The sequence below is a fragment of the Triturus cristatus genome, chromosome 2_1 (genome assembly GCF_964204655.1).
Source record: "Triturus cristatus chromosome 2_1, aTriCri1.1, whole genome shotgun sequence".
In the NCBI taxonomy this organism is placed as follows: Eukaryota; Metazoa; Chordata; class Amphibia; order Caudata; family Salamandridae; genus Triturus; species Triturus cristatus.
In genome coordinates, this window is record NC_140581.1 from 507,793,945 (window position 1) to 507,814,864 (window position 20,920).

The window sequence follows — 20,920 nt, forward strand, 5'->3', positions numbered from 1 at the left end:
TAAGAAGTTAAGACGCACAACACAAATGCAACAAATACATTGATTTAAAAAAAACAATCAAAAAAACACTGCAGGAAAGACCATCCAGTGCTCAAATTAGCCACTCATTAGCAGAAAACCGAAATGGATTCAGAACCCCTTCGGAGACACTTCGCCAGGAACATTCCTTTTGTTCGTTTTTTTTTATTTTCTTTGTAAGATCTGTGCATCATAGGATGTGCAGTCTTAGATTTATCTTGGCTCCCCTTTAAAAATTGCTGGCACTTCTACAATTGTGATCAATAGCTACAAATCCACTTAGTCTCAAAGCCGCTCTCTCCTCTGTAGGAGAGAAATATCTTCTCAACGCTCACAATCAGTCTCCGTCTCCAATGCATTCTTCTTGCGACAACCCCATCTCCTGATGTACATATAACTGTGATAATATCTTGAATAAAACCATATGCAAAGCGTACCAATTAAATGAACATTACAGTTCTTCAGCCACAATACTTACTATTTGCAATAACTAATAAAAGGTACTAAGTGTGTTTGGAAGATCTTTACCCCAAAAATGAGACTTCCAAAGGCCAGATGGCAGTTGGAATTAGAGTTTAGAGGGCTCTGCTTTCACCATAAAAATAGGAGTACCTTCTTATTTCTTAAAAGTGAGTGACCGAGTCACTAACCAGTGGTCAGAAAGGTCTCACTGGAATTGGGCTCTTGCGCGTTAGTAACAGAGGTAATCTTCTTTCAAAAGTAACAAAAGACCTGGAAGTTTGATTATTCCCATGTCAAAGTTGTGGGCTGCTGTCGTCTTATTGGCCAGTGGAAGATGATGATGTGAAAGACAAACTCTAGTAAGTAAATCTTCATACAGAGTGCAACACCCCACGCTATTACTTCTCCCAACCTGCCTGGGTCCAACTTGAACAGCAGGACCCACCAATAAACTAGTATTCCATGCAGGACGCTTAGGCTAAACCGTCTATGATGAGGGATAGATAATGATTACATTAGACACCAGCACATCTCCCCAACACATTTGGTTTTATGACGTACACAACAGAAATAACTTTCCAAAACATGAAGGTAGAGTAATTACATAGCTTTATTATGTAAAAAAACGAAATTGGCAAAAATAGATTTTTTGAGCTCATCTAAATCCTATATCCACACAATTCTGTTTTTAGGACTCCACTGCCTTTTCATACACCTCGAATTTGTACTGGACACCATTTTCTTCCTGGACTTCAGCAGAAATACCTGGATACCTGGAAATGGGGCAGTATGAAAATATGTTACCAAGCTAATTATAAACGTAAAGAAAACACATTTTATTTGAAAAATTGCAGCTCAAAACTACAAAGAATATTGCCTCAGAGTGCATTTTTCCAACATGATACATTCAAGCACTGTTTTTATTTTAAAATAAAATGTTTGCACTTTCGATGAACCTGCATGATGGTTTCCTTCTTGGTTGGTCTGTTAGCTTGGAACAGTTTGTACCTCAATGAGAATTAAACATGTGGAGAGACAACATAGGATACTTTTAATTTGTTTGCCTTACATTCCCGCTTTGGCTCGCTTTCTAGCTCTACTCTTTACTCTCTCAACTCATTGAGCTTTTATAGTCCTCGATTATGTTCAGTAATGATGAATTAAATTACAAAATACCCATTAACTTTGTTGATGACAATTCAGAGCGAGTACAAGTATGCTACTTTCACTAAATGAAAAAGACGAACTGCTCGCTGTGAAAATAGTTAAGAACATCTAAGTCTATGTGAAGCTTTCTCCTCAAACAGTTAACTTCCTGTCTCAACACTGACATGCTCATCAATTCAGGGCATTACTGACAGCACTACCTGGCAATCCAAAACGACAACTTTTCAAACTTGTTAAAAATATTAGGGGAATGGTTTTTAACTTTCCATAAAATAGTTAAAGACTGTAGGTATAGTCTAGGACTGGAGTGAGAATAGTACTTTTGCTTTCCCAGCATTCAAAAAAAACCTCTGCTGCCCTGAGTGTGCAACCGAAGGCAATACATTCAAATTGACACGTACAGTCTCTGTCCTTGAATGAAATGGATGCCTGCCTACCTGCCTTCAGTTCAGGAAGCTTGATAAACGCAAGGGCCTGGTGATGTTGGAGATGGAGCATAGATATTGACCCTACACTAATAAGTGCAGTAGGATCGACGTATCGAGACTGCTTAGAAAGTCTTTTCATAAATGCTCATGGCATGGTGGGTGCTACGCAATCTTGTGATCTTTATAGTTTTTCTGATTTACTTGCCAGAGAGCTATTGGACTCTGATATAGGAAAGGGCTGCAAAGAGAGTGGCGATAGGGGGAAGTACGGAAGAGAGATAGAGTTGAGTGTACTGCAATGTTTGCTCTTCCGTTTTTTGTCTTACAGAAGTAGCCTGCTATGAAAGCTAGTTTTTGAGGAATGCAGCAAACATTCTCCTGTTTAAAATGATAATTTAAAAAAAATAAAAAAATGTTTTACTGAAAGCTATTTTAATGCGGAGCATGCCAACCATTTTTATTAACTGCTGCGTACTTGTAGCTCCAATGCATGATTTGTGAAAAATTCATATTTGTTATAGGATTTTGTGCCCGATTTTCCCATGGGTAACTGGTAAAGGGGAAGCAAGTCTGTGCCGAGAGGAAGAGCTTCTAAAAATTATTCCAGGCTAGTTTATAAAATTAGAATTTTAGAAATCCACATAGAGTTGGACTGCCAAATGATCATCATACAGGCGACTGTACAGGCACACCAAATCTTTAAATATGGTTTTCCTTTTTGATAATATGAGCAGAGAATGCAAGTTTCCTTTTAGTAAAATTCTGGGAATGCAAGGATGCAGAAGTCCAAAAGTACAATTAAAAACTAGTTAGTAAAAGGAGAATTTGTATCAACTAATATCTGCAAAAGTAAAGCGTCTAAAATAGTTTTGCATCCCTAAACCTGTTTGGATACAAATGGGCTAAATATGAAAAAAAGGTCCATAAACAAAAAATGTATTTGGGATAAATATTCCTGAACAGCTAAAAAAGGGGTAATACTAGTAGGGAAAGCGAGGAGGGTTAATTACCTCAGGAAATAGGAGTCAAGAATCATTATAGGTACCATACAGGAGGGAAAAGAAGGAATGGAGCAAGTAATTCTATGTGAAATAGGGTGTTCTCCATCAATGAAAGACTAAGACAACAAGCATTTGCAATGCAATAGGTCTTAAATTTTCAAAACTTTGACCTATTGGTATTGTAAATGACAATGCCTTTTATTATTGTAGTTTTTTTAAAAATAAATAAAAGGCATTGCCATTCATAATGCCAATACCTCAAAATCTCGCAAATGCGAGTCCTATTGCATTGCAAGTGCTAGTTATTGTTGCCTGAAATCGCTGGACACACAAGGAACTCAGCAGCAGTAGGTCCATTTAAACCCGTAAGCTATTTGACTCCACTTGAAAGAGTGGTCGCCCCCTCGGGGGTGAAGATCATCAGCTATGCTGATGATACTCAGCTGGTGGTCGGCCTCACTCAGCTGGCGGAACAACCTGAGGTTTTACACGACTGCCTCGCCAATGTTTATCGTTGGATGTCCATCTCTGCCTTAAAGCTCAATGGAGGTAAAACCGAGCTGATGCTCCTGGGCAATCCCAGTCCCTCCATTATTGCGACCTGTTGGCCCCGGTCTCTTGGTGATCCACCATCCCCCAAGAAGGAGATCAAGTCCTTGGGAGTATGGTTGGAAGAAGATCTGTCCTTCCGGACTCATGCCAGGAAGACCGCAGGGGTTTGCTTTGGCTTACTGAAATCAGCCCGAAAGGTGCTACCTTTGCTTCCTGATCCAGCAAGGAAGCTGTTGATACGTGGCCTAATCCTATCGAGGCTCGATTATGGGAATGCGCTGTTTCTCGGTGCCCCCGAAGCGACCTTTAAAACTCTCCAACAGGTGCAAAACGCAGCTGCGAGAATCCTTATGGATGTTTCCAGAAGGCAGTCTGCTGCTCCTGCTCTCAGAGCGCTTCACTGGCTCCCCGTGAAGGAGCGGGTGAAATTTAAGGCGCTATGTACTGCCCACAAAATTCTACATGGCAAAGGCCCCCCTATCCTTGCGCATATGGCCCGTCCCTATAAACCTCCACGTCTGCTGCGCTCGGACCAAAAACACCTTCTGCAGTCAGCCAGAGTAAGAAAAGCTCGTTCTGGGGGTAGGCGTTTCTCGGTGCAGGTGGCTTCTCTTTGGAACTCTCTGCCCATCAGGATTCGCTCAGAGCCCAAGATCCTACCATTTAGGAAACTTCTTAAGACCTACCTGTTTCCACAGTAGTGACTAGCTGAGTCTCCCCTTCTGGTCTGTTGCGCCGGGACGCCCCTGGGTAAGCTGAGCGCATTACAAATTTCATATTATTATTATTATTATTATTATTTGTAAACACAGTGTCTCCACCCTCATGGAGCCCAGAGCCAGGAGTGGCCCTAAAGCCAGCCCTGTCTGCTGTGTTTGGAGACAGCCGGTTGAAGATCGTTGCTAGAGGGTGTGTATTCACCCTGTCATCGGCGACTTGAGCTTGTGATGTGCAGACAAGGCCTTGGTGTTCGGGGGACTGATTTAGAATCCTTTGTTGGGCGGACCTTCAGCCACTCACACTGTTATCATTCGGACCGCAGTCATCTGAGGCAATGGTGGTCACTGGGTTTGTGTGGCATGTGACGTGTTGCATCTTTGATTGGTGCTCGGTAGGGGGCAGTCGGCCAGTGAGACAGAGTCCAGCAGTCGAGTCTGTTAGTCCCCACAGCACCGCCACTTGTTCCGTCCTCAGGTTGTGGTAGCTGGGGTGCCCCTCATTCCCATAGCTGCCAAGATTTCAGATTGTTTATGTGTGACAGTCTCGTAATTTCAGTGAAATTATGAGTGACATTCAACGACTATGAGTGACACTTTTTCGCAAGCAAAATCAAGAAATGAAGACGAGGCAAACCATTATTAGATGGCAAGATTAAGAAAATGTGAAAAATACACAGGAAGTAGACCACCGTCATAATTGATTACATTAAACGCACCATAATGCGGCCAGGCTAGGTAGGATGGTGACACTGCTGCAGCAGGCACTTCAAGAGTGTTATAAGGTGCAGACGATCAGTCACAGTTCTCCCTTCCTCACCTGGAATGCTATGTCTGGTTGACCAGCGGCACTGGACATTTCATTAGTGCAAGTGAGGTTGAGTGGAATAATTACTTCGCTCCCAGCCTGACGTGACAGATCTAATATGGTGTTTATTATAAACACCAATCGGGTCAGTGAAATCAAGGTGCTGGGTGGACTGGGAGAGTAACGTTTCATCACACAACTCTCCCCGGTTGCAGTAAACACCATCCAACTGCCCGCCGGCGCTGCCGGCTCTGACCACTACCATCACTCAGCCAGGCCAGAACGTGTCTGGGCAGTCAGCATATTGTTTGCACTAACGTAACGTGATGACAGCGTAAAAGAGACCCCTGGGAAGACCTAAAGAGAAGGGAATGAACCCGAAGGAGCTGCAGGACCCACAACAAACTACCTGTATTCATTCTAGCCACTGGGGATATTCCTATTGATTGATATGTGTTCCTTGTGCTACCACAGATTATGTAAGTTATGATCCTGACCAACTGTTTCTTTTTCTTTGTTTTCTCTTTTGTATGTCGTTTCTTTGCAAAATGCAAATAAACAAATTATATATTTTTTTAAAACTACCTGTATTCAAACTGAAAGTAAAGCCAGTGTGCTAACAGTCTACGGAATTCACCTTGACTTCGTCATATTTACGTGATGACATTAATTGTTATATGACTTGCTGGCATCCTTTTATGACAGGGTGATATAAACTTGCAGCCTGGCAGCTCTGGCTTCATGAGCATGCGATGTTTTAAAGCGTCTCATAAAGTACTAGGTATTTGTCCTAGTTTAGAAAATGTGGAAAAATCAATATATCGCCTAATATGGGGAGTGGCGGGCAGGCGTCAGGGCTTGAATAAATTGCCTTCTGTTATATTACTCGTTAAGTGTGCCTGTGTGTGGTGAGTTCTTTCTTTTGTTAGATACAGGGAGGACCCTCGCGATTAAGTGTGACTGTGAATGGTGAGTTCTTTTGTTAGATGCATGAGACATCCTAGTGTTTAAGACTGCCTGTGTGTGGTGAGTTCTCCTGTTAGCTACATGAGGGACCCTCGCGGTTAAGTGTGTGGTGAGTTCTCGTGTTTTCTACATGAGGGACCCTCGCGGTTAAGTGTGCCTGTGTGTGGCAGCCCAAGCCTGTTTTTCCAAGCTTCAGGGCAGACCGCACTGCCCGCTTATCATTACGACTTCCGAGCTTCCTGCTTCAGCTCAGTAAGGAACGGGGGGGACAGATAAGGCTTGTCCCCAGAATACCAAACCCGTGAAGAATCTTTCTTTTTTTCACTCCCCCTTCCCCGCCCCCAGTAGAAAACAGACACACAGTAGGATCCGCTTTATTTAATGCCTCTAAGAGTCAATAACAAGGAAGATAACCACAAAATATCATGTGTAATAAACAGCACATATGCGGACTGTCAAAAGGTACATCACAGCTTTACTTTTAGTTCTGGTGGACGCTGCAACAGTGACGGTCAGTTACTCATGACTATGTGATGACCAGTCTTCTGCACGGGCTCTCCCTCGGCCGGGCAGCGGCGCAGAAATTAATTATTCGCTGGCGGCCAGCGTTATACAGATTAGCCCACACAGCACGGGCGGCCTGGCTAGTGTGAGCAGCAGCACTGAGGCTGCAGCGCCAGGGTTGCGACCAACCTTCCTCCCTGCCTTTTGGCAAAAGGACGTCTTATGACACGCCCCCCACACCCCCCCTGGCAACCTTGTGTCCCACAATCTGACCGCCCCGGCTGACTCAGTAGTACCTATTTGGCACTCCCCAGCCATGACGTCAGGCTGTCTGACACTGATGATTCCTCCCTGAAACGTTATTCGGGTAGCGGGCAGCAGAGTCTTCCATTTAGGCGCACTTTTCATTCTAGGCCCAGGTGCTATTTTAAATAAAAAATGACAGCATGAGGTAATAAATACATTCTGCTGTTTCAAGTAGGGCTTTGCCCCTTCTTGCCTCCTAGAATAAAAGACACTGCTCTAGGTGTCGCATTGTACAAAAGAAAGAGCACGGTGTCTCTGAAGCGGGCACTGTGCTCCGAATCAAAGTAAAAATAAATAAATGGAGCGCGGTGTCCCTAAAGCGGGCGCCGCGCTCTGAAATAAAGTAAACAAGCCCCCCCCCCCCCCAAAAAAGCAAGGCACATTTAAACAAGCGCGGCCAAGGCAGCCCACGCTCAAATTGATAAAGAAAGAGTGCTTCCAGACTTATAAAGGAGAGCGTGTAACTCATCAAGTACACAATCCAGTCCAGGTGGGCGTGCCAAACGTGGACAGCGCGGTAACAAGGAAGGACTAAGAAGCCTCCTTTTCAATCGTGAGTCAGCGTTTAGCATGGAAGATGACGCCAGCGAATGAAAAAGATGGGCGGGGCTTCAAGTCCGCTTCCGAAAGCTTCTGAAACCTTATGGATTCCAAGAAGCCCTCGCAGAGCGAGCAGCGCATGTGCGCTGCAACGCCAGGCGAGTCCTAAAAACTACACTACTTTAGGACATGGTGCCAACAATTAACAGGTTGGTTCAATCAGTCTGATCAAAAATAAATCACTATAAAATTAATTAAGTTGAAAATCTAATGGTCATGTTTCATTTCAAGTGCATTGATACTTGGGATGTTGGTAATCTCGAAACTGAAATGACCAATAATCGCAAATATAATTACTTTCTAGATGCAGAATTACCATGGAATTCAGAATTGTCCCATAGTGAATTAGTGGCACAATCAGTGTTACTCTACCAATTTCCATTGGTAATTCCACATCACCAGGCTGTTTTATGGGGGTGACTTTCACCAGCTTTAACTCTGAATGCATTCCCGGGAGTTGAAGTCTCGGAGGACAGGATGAACGCAAGGACAAGTAGGCTCCAGTGAGTGGGCTGGTGGCAGGCCACCAATCAGAGAGCCAATATCCATATCCAGTGCACCCTCCAACATCCTCTGCAGCACAAGAGACAAGTAGTAATTTCCTCACAAGTAGTACTGTGTAAATGGTTTATTGCATGATTAATTAAAATCTTCACAATAATAAAAAGAGGATGTTACAATATACAACATGATAAATACCATTAAAACTACGATGAGGTTAAAATTGTAAATTCAAGTTCACATAGCACAAGAGAAGCGGAAAGGACATAATGTGCTAAGTTAGCTCAGAGGTACCAGTTTTAAAGCAGCATGTCTAGTCAGACTGCCAGATGGATGCCACTTAGTGCAGAACAGAGGAGAGATTTGCCAGGTTAAACCTGAGACACAGATATGACCACATTCGATATCAATTTTCTTTGCAAACGTGTTGTATGTCATGCAGACTCTACCACTCCAGCCTCCACTGCAAGCGTTAGAGGAACTGCAAAAACTTATTTGGGAGTTCCTGTGGGATGGGAAGAAAACGAGGATGACAAAGGCAAGGGCATAATTGCCTTCGGCAGGAGGCAGCCTGAGGGTCCCCCATTTGCAAGTTATTACTAAGCAGCACAAAAGAGATATATGGTGGAGTGGTCCCGCCCCTACACAGAAAAACACTGGTGTTTCATGGATCAGGCTGTGGCAGGCATGCATATATGGAAGGTCATGACTACCAAGGGCATATCGACCGCCTGGGGAATATGCCTCACCAATTCTCCGTGCCACCATGGCTGTATGGGAAAGGGTACAACTTCGTTATTGCCCATCCACTACTATTTCCCCCCAAAACCCTATATTGGGGAACCCGGATTTCCCCTGTGTAGTGCACGGTTCACTATACAAGGTCTGGCAAGAGACCAACTGTAAGAGAGCGAGAGATCTATTTGATGCGGATGGCTTTATGGACTTTTCCCAGCTTCAATCGGCTTATTGTCTCCCACCAAAAGCCCATTGGCAATATATAATCCTGAGTCATTGGGTGTCCCAACCCTCAATCCGTCTCCATGCCGGTATACCACTCACACCATTTGAGAGGTGGCTCCTTACACGCACCTCCGACAAACCTTTGAATGTTGGCGGCATTGCTAACAGATGGACAACCGGTCTCATTTTATGGCAGTGTCCTAAAATAAGTTCTTTTAGCAAGAGTTACTTGATGATGTGGATGAACTATGACACTTATTCCCCGCTTTCGCAGTCATGGCCTGCTTGTACTCCTGAATCCATAGACCTATCCCTTACGAACACCTAGTGGGCAAACTATTAACAGCACTAGGAGATGCAAAGCAGCTTTTACTACCTCGTTGGGGTACAGACACGATCAAGACTTTTAGAGACTGGCTTTATAAACCCTGGGAATTGCTGGGGATGGAAAAACTAATGGCAGTAGCGACAAATAGGCTGCCATCATTTAATAAGACATTGGGACCATGTATTCGCTAGCTCTCAGACGAATTCCAAGAATTGACATGTCAGACATACCTTCAAATCCTGTGCCAATGAGGTTCCCAATTCCTTCAGCCAAGCAATAGGCTTTAAAGAGTGGGTTTCTAATGCATTGAAACAGATTTGTTTTGTTGCTGTTTTGTTTATGGCAATCGTATCACATCCAGACAGGCCTCTTGACATTTCTAAAAGGCTGCATTACTCAAAGGTGCTGCCTTCACCTTCGGCAGCAACTTAACAGTATCGGTTACATAAAAAGCGATAATCCAAAAGACTAAATAAGGGAGACCAGAAGACTCATGTAGAGCTTTAACAGGAGTAGTGAGCGCTCAGCAGGCCTAAAATAAAACAGAAAACAGAAGAAAAAAAAACTGTTAGTAATACAGCCTCTTGCGTTCCAACAGAAAGTCTTTGTTCCAGGACAGTATATGGCCTTGGATGCTGTATAGGAAAAGGCAGTCCAACGAAAAGTGATGGTTGACTAGGCAGGATTACAGCAGCATTGGCATCCAAACGTAATCTCAATTAGAAGCATGCCACCACTCCCACAACCTCAGTTTTTTATTATTGGTTAGAACCATGATTGAGAATAAATAGGTGAGCCATTAGATCAAACTTTTGCAAGAAGTTGCAGGCAGCATTCTGTAATAACCTAGATAATTAGGGAAATTGCGAAATTGGGTGCTAAATAGTTAGCTCATTTCGCGATCCAGTGAAAGGTTTTACAGCAGCATAACCAGAGTTTCCAGTGTTGGATAAACTTTACTCTTGAGAAATTTAGGATGTCTGATACGTCTATGGCTACAAACACCATGAGGATTTTATTAACAATCATTGCTGGGATAACATACTATAGGGATGCCAAAGATTGGCTGAATTGGTAGAAGTCTAAAAGTTTGAAGTTTGATAGATGGGGTATGGCCAAGCCCTAAATGGTGTCAGACGCTTGAGCCAGGGGTTCTTGCCCGAGCCGCAGTCGTTTCAATGCCCCTCCGAGCCAACTAAGAACATTCTGTGGTTCCGACGAGATAATAGTATGTGAAAGCCTCCTGTATACAGCAGCGGGTGACAACTCCAACAGGAAAGGCAGCTAGGGCCAGAAAGACATCAGTGGCTCCACTGTAAAGGCCAGTCTAGTGTTGTTGCTCTAGAATTTGCTACTCATGTGGGACTCAGCACTTTGACTTGTTCATCATTATCAGCCCTTACCCCAGAACCAAGAGGGTGTCCCGGCTTCTGTGCACACAGAATAGGGGAAAGCGGCTATCACTCTCACCACAAGACCTAAAGGTGAGGCGACAATCAAGGACATTCTACAGACCCCCTCCAACAAGAAAGCAGAAATGAGCGCCAAATCAGACAAGCAGACCATCAATGATCAAGAACAGAAGCTCACCACTCCTTTACACAATTATCAGACACCCACTAAAAGTGCAATTTTTCACTAAGCTAAAAAATGAGCTCGGTGCAGTCTGCATGGATCACAAGCACAACTTGTCTGCACTGAAACAAGACCTCCGTGATCTGGACAACAGGGTTGATTTCTTAGAGACAACACAATATAAGTGCACCCCTGGAACTAGAGGATCACTACTCCTAACTGGTGGTGATAAATTTACAACTAATAGCCATCCAAGAAAAGCAAGAAGACCTTGAAAACCAATCTCTACAATGAAATCTAAGCATGAGAGGGGTACCTCTGGGCAAGGACATTAAAGGAAACATTTAAGGTCTTGCAGAGATGCTTCTAGAGGAACATGGAACTGACCCTCTCTGCATCGACAGGGTTCATAGAGCAGGACCCGGCAATCTAAACTCCAAGCTACCCTCTGACATTTTGGTCTGCTACCAGCATATTGAAGACAAAAAAGCAATCTTCGAGGCAGTAAGAAGAGGAGGCCCAATCCGACACTATGGACATGATTTACAAATTTTTTAGGACTTCCCTACTATAACGCTCACAAACTGATGAGCCTTTTGCCTGGTCACCTCCTTCCTCCACGATAACAATACTAAATGCAGATGGGATCATCTCTTTTATTTGCTGTTCGAGTGGCAATGTAAACACTCGGCTAGCAAATCACAGAAGGAGGTCTGCTAGGTGGCAAGGTTTGCCCCCACCAGACACAACTAGAACTGCTGCGCCAAACAAGCCCAGAGTGCAAACTAGCATGAGGTAGACGGAAAACTCCCAAAAAAGAGGAAATACTTCCAAATCGCAGAATAGCCCTCAAACAAGTGCAGAAAGTGAGTGACGTGCTGGAGTCTCACCCGAATGGACCCCAGTAGGGCCTCGGAAAGAGCAGGGGAAGGAGACTTTCTACATTTAACCAGGGCGCAGTGATGGAACTGATCAACATTTAGAGGCCCAATAGGGCACAGCGACTACCTTCAAGGTGAGAAAGGGTCGCTGGATGGGGCAGGTATTTACACTAACCAGCATGGAGAGAGACTTTACCCCCTATAGCTTTCACACTTGACTCTCACTCAGTTATCTTTTCTCACTTTACCCTTTCACTTGTTTTAGCGCAAGTGATCAACCTGCTCACCCAGTTGCTCTTATTTCCAAAAAGAAGTTAAACATCTGTTTTAGTTACTGTTTGCAATGTTGCCTGTTCGGGTTTTCACTGTTCTAGGGATGGAGGGGTTATGGGGAATAATCAACTGCTGCCACACTATCTTCCACCACACTAAAAACAGAAGGAAAGGCAAGAGAATACAGCATCAACCAGCCCTTAACGTTTAAGACAACCAACTAACTTAACATGGTCATACATAACATGAGGGGGGCTAAAAGGCCACATTAATGGCATTCTGTTCTCCACAAACTAGCCTTACTAAGCACTGATATTGGGTTTATTCAAGAGACCCATCACCTCAAACAAGACCGGGCTGGACTGAAATCAAGGGAATTCCCAGGCCAATAGTTTTCACCTGGGTGAAAGAAAACTACAGGAGTGGGAATTCTAATTAATCACTGGTGCCTCCTGCAGGTTAAGTTGACAGATTAAAGCGGGAGGTGTGTGGCCCTGAAGGGTTCACCTGGAAGAGAACCGTTGATGCTGGTTTCCATATATATCCAACCAAGGACAAGAACGCTACCTATCGGACGCAGTTTCCACCATCCCAGCCTGATCAACAATGCCAATAATAATGGGAGAAGACCTGAATCTATAGCTGGCAATCAGGACGCAGACTCAGACCAATGGGGATTTGGAGGTTCACCAATTCTATTGGCACCAGACAAACACCTACTGGAGGAACATGGCGTGATTGATGCCTGGAGGCCCAGGTGCTCCCTTGGAAGAGATTACCCACACTACTCTGGAGCACATAAAAAGTATTTAAGGCTTAACTACATTTTCATTGACAAGTGGTTGGTCTCGGACCTTACTGATGCTCCCCAACACCCTATCCCACTCTCCTGAATACCAGACAGTAAATGTACTACCCTGCCGGGGGGGCAGAGGAACATGGAGACTACAAGAAATAACAGTTGCCAACATCAAAGCACATATCACAGACTACATAACACATGATATGGGCGTTTAAGTGTAACATCTCTCTAGGACGCACTGAAAGCAGTGATATGCACATTTTTTTATTGGCGAGGCGGCCCAACTATGTAAAATGGGACAAGCCCTAGGCACAAAGTTAGGTGAGTACCTTGGGAAGCTGGAACAAGCCCACAAGCAAAAAGTCTTGTGGAAAATGATCATGGTACAAGGTCAGATCAAAGCTCTGGAAACAGACATATCGGCATACCTTTTGGCCAAAATTAACAAGTACTATGAGAATGGCAACTAATCAGGCAAACTGTTAGCAAATCTAAATGCCAAGTCGAGAACAGAATCTTAGAAGTCATATTTCCCAACTGCCAAAGTTGCACTAAAGATATGGAAAAAGCTTAGGGCTTCCATAACTTCTATTATCAGTTATACACGAACACACTGACTGACCCACAATCAAGAGCTACTTATCTTACGGAGGCTTCTCTCCCTATACCTAAACAGGAAGGTAGAGAATCCCTGGATAAATCGATAGCAAAAGAGGAAATTCTTATAGCTATATTCAAACTTCTAGCTTCTAGAAGCCTTGGCACAGATGGGTTTACTGCCACGCTTTCTAAAATGCTTTGTTCTGACACTTCTCCCCGATTCTCAAACCAAGTAAAGATCCTAGCAACCGCGGGTCCTATCAGCCAATATCCTCTCTCAATGTAGATGCAAAACTCTTTACCAGAATCATTTAGATGCAACACTCTTTACCAAAATCATGTCCCTGCAGCTAAAGACCTTGATGGGAGAGCTAATATGTCCGGAGCAATCGTGCTTCATGCAGGAACTCCAGAAAGGACAACACAAAAATCAAGCCCTGCACCTTCTTGATATAGGAACCATGGAGTTTAAACACTCCACAGTATTAAAAAAAATCAATCAGGGTGCACTCTGTTCAAAGTCCAAAATTAATCAACTCCATCTGGCTCCAAAGTACAGAAGAAAAGTCTTGATATAGTGTACCGAACTTTATTTATTCTAATTCGAAAACTATACAACCAACGTGTTTCATTCAAATGAACTTCTACAGAGCAATAGATAGACTAATTCATGTAGTTGAGTCTCCTTGGGGAGGGGGAACAACACAAGGTTTAAAAATAAAAATGTATAGGCATTTGAGAGAACAAAAATAAACGCAATGCAATTGTACCAACTGCGAGAGGGGGGAATACAAGGAGGGTAATGAGGAGATGGGGGAGGGGAAAGAAGTGAGGGAAAGGGAATAGAGAGGGAAGCATGGTAATACAACAATACAAGATTTAGCGTCATTGAGAGAAGATACTCCGTCCACTTGTAGCTCCAATGAGTTTTAGTCACTAACACATGCTTGTTCACATTAAACGGTATGAAGCACACTCAAAATTGGATAGAAGCAGACTAGTAATTTAACAAGGCAATCTACAATGACGACTGGGGTGACTGACTGAGAGGTCACTCAGTACATGCAGGGGTGTTGTGATGGGAGAGCCAGGGTGGGAGGGGCGGTCCTTGGTGTTGGTTCTATGGTGCATGTAGGTGAGGAACAGTTTTCAATTATCTTTGGGGCGTGACCACACAGGCATCAGTTCCCAGAAACTTGCTATTTGCTCCTGACAATATGTTGCATACTGCACTGAGGTGGATGTAAATGAGGTGGGGCGCCGGCCCAGTGCATAGCTACCCTATGCTTAGCTAATAGGAGGAGCATAGCAATCAGTCTGCGATCGCTGGTTGGATGTCCTTGACATATCCCAGACAGGCCACCAGGGGAGTATGAGGTAGGCAATGGACAGTGATGACTTGTATGGTCGAAAAAATGTCCTCCCCAAACTCTGCCACTCTTGGGTACCCCCACGCCAAATGCAGAAAGGTGGCCTGAGGTGCAGCACATCGCAGATAACCCGCACCTTCTGTGAACCCCATTTTAAATAGCTGTATGGGAGTTCAGTATAGCTGATGTAAGAAGTTAAAATGTATCAGTCTCAGCCTGCAGTTGTCAGCTGGCTACAACAGCAGGACCACTATGTGTCAGTGATAGGTGGGTCAGTGTCTGACTGCCAGGCAGTGCACGCGTTCGGGGTGGTTATCAAGGCAGTGCACGCGTTCGGGGTGGTTATCAAGGCGAAAGTCTGCATGTTGGTGCGTAAGTTGGAGACTAATCTGCGCAGTGAGCGGGTCAAGAGTAGGTGTTTGACAGCAGGTAGAATGATGGAGGAGACAAGAATGTTGCATGTAGTGTGTGATAGGCAGCTCGGAGTTGGTAGAGTAGAAGCTTATCCAGCAACTTAGGGGTTGAGGCATCTGAAGTCTCAAAGGGTGGCATAAATTGGAAAGAGGTCAGAAAATGTTGTGAGATTCCGACCACGGGCGTGATTTCGGGCACCCGTGTCTGACAGAAGGCAACAGTGAGTGGTGGTCGAGCAGGATGGAGTGGGCATATACGTTTTTTTAATCTGCACGTTTCCTCAGTCCATCCCAAGCCCATCTCATGCTTCCAACCATGTCGATCTCTGTTCTGGATATCCTGCAAGATACGTAAAGGGCTTTGGATAATAGAGGGCATGGTGCTGCCCGTTCAGCATTGATGGCCAAGTGCGGTTGAAAAATCATACGATGGAGCCAGAAATATTATTGGGCCTGGGCGCACAGAGCACACAGGTGCATGTCCGGGGCACCTAAACCGTCCTGGGAGAGTGGAAGCGTGAGGATCTACCGAGCAATACAAGACTGTTTGCCCACTCAGGTCATTGTGATAAGATTGGATCGCAGACGGTGCATGAATTAAGCAGTTAGAGTAATGGGCAGATTGTTGAAGAGGTACAGAAATTTTACGAGGATGTTCATTTTGGCTATGCTATCTGCCTGGCGACGGACAGCGGCAGGTGAGACCAGATTGGAATTCTGTCTGCAAGCCAGGGAATAACTCGGCTGTAGTTGGCCTTCCAGAGTTTGTCTACATTGCGACCCAGCCATTTACCCAGGTATCGGACCAGGTGAGATGCCCATTTGAACAGGTATTCCAAAGGGGAGATCTGAGTGCAGTCTATGAGGGGAAAACAATATATACTTGGACCAGTTGATCAAGATGCCAGAGAGGCTGCCAAATCGGATGGTCTCACGAGTCAGAGGGACTAGGTTTGTCTATGGTTCATGAACGTATAACGTGATATGGTCAGCGTACTGTTGTAGGAAATGTAAACAATGAACACGCTGCACAAAACATGAAAATATAGGGCAACATCAACCCCAAGCGCGAACCACACAGCTGTTTGTGGTTAACACCAATTCAGGCTCAAATTCTGCACGGACATGAACAAGGTGAAAACTTCTCTTCAGGAAGTAGTGCAATAGGAAACGTAAAAGGGTTTTCAATTAAAGACCAACTCCTACTTTATTAGACTTGAAAGCATTAACGGCATGGGCACACAGGTCCACCGGCACGCATGCCGTGACTCCAAACAGATTGTGGCCTGATTAGACAATAGGTTCATATTATTGAATTGGCCCAGATCACACAGTAGCTTGATTAAGCAATGCGTGCAGGGAAGCAACTACGTTTTGAGCACACAAAGGTCTTGGGCACAAAATGCTGCTAGCACACACTTCATGTAAATTTAATCTACCATGAAACACACACTTATTCATAGACAGAAGAATGCTCAGTCGTCAACCTTTGTTGGAAGTATAATGAAAAATGTGTAATAGATTTGTTTAGTCATTCGAGCTTATGAGGTCACACTTGAGAAAAATTGTAGAGACAGCATGAGCAGGGCTGAGGTGTAATCCTTGTTGTATGCGGAAGGTTTTTCTTCCAGTCACAACACTTAATAAATACTACTTCTGCATTGCCAAGAAGAGTCTGTGTGTTTATTCCGGCATCAGGAGTTTTTGTCACCCCGCAACAAATGGCGAGCCAGCCAGGAGGTTACTTTTGCCCCCCACCTGACGGCTGGCACCAAAAGACCTTTTGATGATGTAAGCTGATGCCGTGTTTAATCTGAAGTTCTGCCTATGCACTGGTTGGGAAGGATCCGGGAAGAGCTGTCTTTTTAAGGGGAGGACAGAGCTGGATTACGATCCTTGTTTATGTGTTCGCGTGTTCTTCCTGGCAATACTAAACACAGATGTAATGTAAATATAAGATTTAAGGCTATAAAAGACAGAAGGGTACTGCATGCAATTCTTTGTATTAGTGGATTGTGTATATGTGTTTCACATTCAGCAAGGTGCCTACATAACTAGTTAACCAGTGATTCCCAACGACGAGTCGGAAGTGGCCTAGGTGGTAATTTGAAATTGGAAGGTGCCAATGTGTGTTCCATTTGACACCAAGAGACAGCCGAAAGGCCTGTGTAGCTAAACTCCACATCCAGTTAAAACCTGAACACTTAAATCCCCAATCCTGGACCTAATGTCTGGCAGTCACTCTGTGGTTTCTAAAACACATTTTAAAAGCAGTCTTCTCTGGGATGAGGAGGAAGGGGGCTTAGGGTGCTAGTTGTATTTATCCGAAAGTAGAGTAGAGATGTGATTAGCGTCCTAGAATAGAACTTGGTTTTGTATTTTTCGTGTGACTGAAGGGGAGCGCATGCATACTTGAATGAGATGTGGCTACAGTATGACTGTGTTGTGTAATATTGCGTAGTGTTCAAATGGTTGTTTTTATTATACAGTGCATGAAACGAAAAGTTTGTTGTATTGTGCCCCATATAATTTGTGAAATAAAGTAGGCAAAATTTTCCCACTGTAAGGTTCGTGCAAGTCTACTTTAACCCGTTCGCTGCTTCTGTCGGCCAACGGCCGTCGCGAGCACTACCTCCGTAGTGCTGCGCACGTCCATTGACCGACGCGGCCCGCCCACTCTTCAAAGCCGCAGCACCGCAGCGGATTTTTGGCCGCGGTAAACGGGTTAAAACGTAAATAGTATTTGATCAGGTAGGAAAAGAGGCAAAAGTGAAAATATAAATACGCCTAATCATTAAGACCCCCTTAGAGCATATGCAGAAGGTATTCCCCAGTAACAAGAATACATTACAAAAGTATAGCCAGGAGTGGTTTAAAGCCACCCAAAAGCATAATGTCCTTGGCCAAAAGAAGCAACATTCAATGATAGGATAATTCAGAAGTAAATATGCAGGAGACAAATTAAAGAAAAAGGGAATTCCCCGTAGTGTTATGGAGAATATTTTGTGAAAAATCAAAAGAATCCTCACAAGGAGATACCCCTGGTACTCCGGCTGTTCCTCCACCAGCATATGACTATGAGACAACAGTGCCTAGCATCAACCCACTATTGCAACTGCAAAAAGCCACGGTGGGATTTGAGAACCTTGAAATTGGAACCCCTTCCACACTCCCCGACAGCCACCCCCAAGGTTACCCCACGATTACCAAGGACATAAAAGGGAAAATGGATACCACAAGAAGGGTAATTAGAAAACATCAAAGGGACATAGGCACTCCAACCAGCATTCCCTATGTGCATAATACTGTAGGTATGACATTACAGCCAACATCTCAAGCAAGGGAACAGGCGCATAGAAGGACTGAAGATAGTTCATCCCCTTGGCAGAAGGAGATGGGGGGTGTAATAGTCTCACTAGAGAGTGTGCAGGACCGGCTATCATGCAGTAAGAGTAGGAGAGAAAAAAGTGAAGTGAGGAGAGAAGGGCATGACTAAGACTTTACAGGACAAACTCAGAAGTTTTGGGAAATTTAGCAGACAGGATAGAAACCATATACTAGCATGTCGAGAGCATGGGTGAACGGTTTCAAAATCCAGAAGCAAGTTATCCTACCTATGATATTCATGAGAGGCCACTCATTGACTTGGACCACACAAGGGGCATGTGGAGACTGCCTAAACCGACTGATGCAAGGGCAAGAGCAAGATCTGCTCCCTAATATTAGGAAGCCTCAAGCGACAGTTTGAGCGGTTGCAGTTCCCAAGCAGCCATGGTCAGCCAGACCCCAGAATGGGATCCATCGAGGTTAAGGGCAATTGGCACTCCACAACAGAGCAGTGCAACAAATGAGTGCGCCATCAAATTTGCATAGCGCAGACCTTCCAGTGAGATCGTGGCTGAGAGAGAAAATAGCTGGTACAGTGTTGTACCATTTGTAGAAAATTTAGCAGACTGGACTGAGCGGGTAGCTCCACAAATGAGTCCATGGCCTCAAGAAGGGTCCTTTGACCAACATGAAATGGCCAATGCGGAAAATTGCATTATGTTTGGTGAGGGCGATCCAGATTGGGACTACTCTTCTATGAGGAAATGTCTGCATATATGGCAGAATTATGCTAGACAGCATCATCCCAGCGTGCCAATTCTCTGAGAGTGTGCGCCGATTCCTCACACAACAGGTGCATCTAGGGTCCAGGGCGGCCCGCAGCCATTGTTTTCTCCCCCGAGGCCAATTCCGCCACCAGGAGTACAGCATCTGTAGATCTTGGATTGAGCAATCACCAGCCACCACTCAAGGCCATGAGTCTGAACCTGCGGCCACGCAGTCCCCGCCGGCCGATACAGCCCAGTGCAGGGGGCCCACTGCTCACTGCAGGTCCAGCCTCACAATTCGGATGGAGTCAGCGGCGTCAGTGTTTCTTGCCAGCCCGGGCCAGCCTGTTGATCTGGGTGAGCACAATTTGCCGGAATGCTGTGCCTCTTATCTCTGTGCGCCCATCTCAGGAGGCCTCGGATCTCCCCAAATTCAGGCAGTAGTTAGGGTCCACTCACGGAGACACCCCCCGCACTCATCGATGGCCGTGAGGGGACTGCTGTACGCCGGATTGGTGCAGGATGATGTTGTTGGTCGACAGAGCTCTCTTAGTGAGCAGCCATCTAGCAGATTGGCTTGACTCCGCCCCCCCGGAACTAGACAAGGTTGCCCACTCTCCCCTTTGTTATGGAGGTTGCACCCTTGACCAATGGTGCACGCTCTGGCACGCACTACGGGGGGCTAGAGTGTCGAGACATCTCCCACCGAATAGCCTTGTAAGTGGATTATATGCTCCTGTTCCTACGGGACATGAAAAATGACCTTCGAGGGATTATATCCCTCTTGGAGCATTTTGGAGCCACATCAGGCCAATGCATCAACTTTCAGAAATCACACCTTTTACCGGTCTGTAAGGATATACTTTAACGTGACATGCATGGACACTCCTTGGAAGCAACTTGTCTGAAATATCATGGGATCAAAATTTATCCTGAACCGCAGGACGGCCTCTATGGTAATATCGGACAAGCCATTAGAGATCTCAGAACTAAGACAGTCTACTGGAAGTACCTTCTCCTGTCAGTGGCAGGCTGACTCTCAGTTGCAAAAATGGTGGCATTACTGCGTATATTATACTTCTTCTTTACACTGCCGCTTAACATCCCCACCAACTGTTTTGGGAAATGGATTCTTTACTGAAAGAACTCACCTGGGGGGTGTGTAGACTTAGAGTAGCGATGTCCAAACTGTGGCGCCCAACCCTGGAAGGGTATGTTGCGGCACCTGACCTGAAAGCCTACTACCTGGTCTCACAACTACAGTGCTTAAACCAATGAATCCACATTCTGAGTGAGACATCCCTAGTGGAACCCCGACATTCAGAACTCTTTCAGATCCATATAGTCCCCAATTATCCCCTCCGAGATAGGCTCATGGATCTACACAGTGCTGCTGGCCACGTAGGCAGCAGCGCACTGGGGCTCACTCACTTACTCTTCTGATCTTCCACTGAGGAGTTTAATGTTAGTGCCCGGATGAGGTGCCCTACAGGGTTAACAGACTGGTCCGTGCATGGCATTTCCTGATTGGGAGACCTATATAGGGACAGTACTACTCATGATTGTTGACCTCGCTGAGACTGTTGGACTAT

At 44.9% G+C, this 20,920-nt stretch overlaps 1 protein-coding gene across 2 annotated transcripts in view; it reads right to left on the reverse strand.

Annotated features, from left to right (window-relative positions):
* Window positions 1-1,072: 1,072 nt before the first annotated feature.
* Window positions 1,073-20,920, reverse strand: part of DHFR (dihydrofolate reductase) — a 296,698-nt gene continuing 276,850 nt past the window's right edge. Inside the window, exon 6 of one of the 2 annotated variants that reach the window (XM_085632404.1) lies at window positions 1,073-1,253. In XM_085632404.1, coding sequence (XP_085488530.1) covers window positions 1,169-1,253 — 85 coding nt within the window. In that variant the 3' untranslated portion in view covers window positions 1,073-1,168. Of the gene's footprint in view, window positions 1,254-8,143; window positions 9,853-20,920 lie in introns of those variants that run through there. The other variant, XM_085632405.1, reaches the window with a different exon arrangement.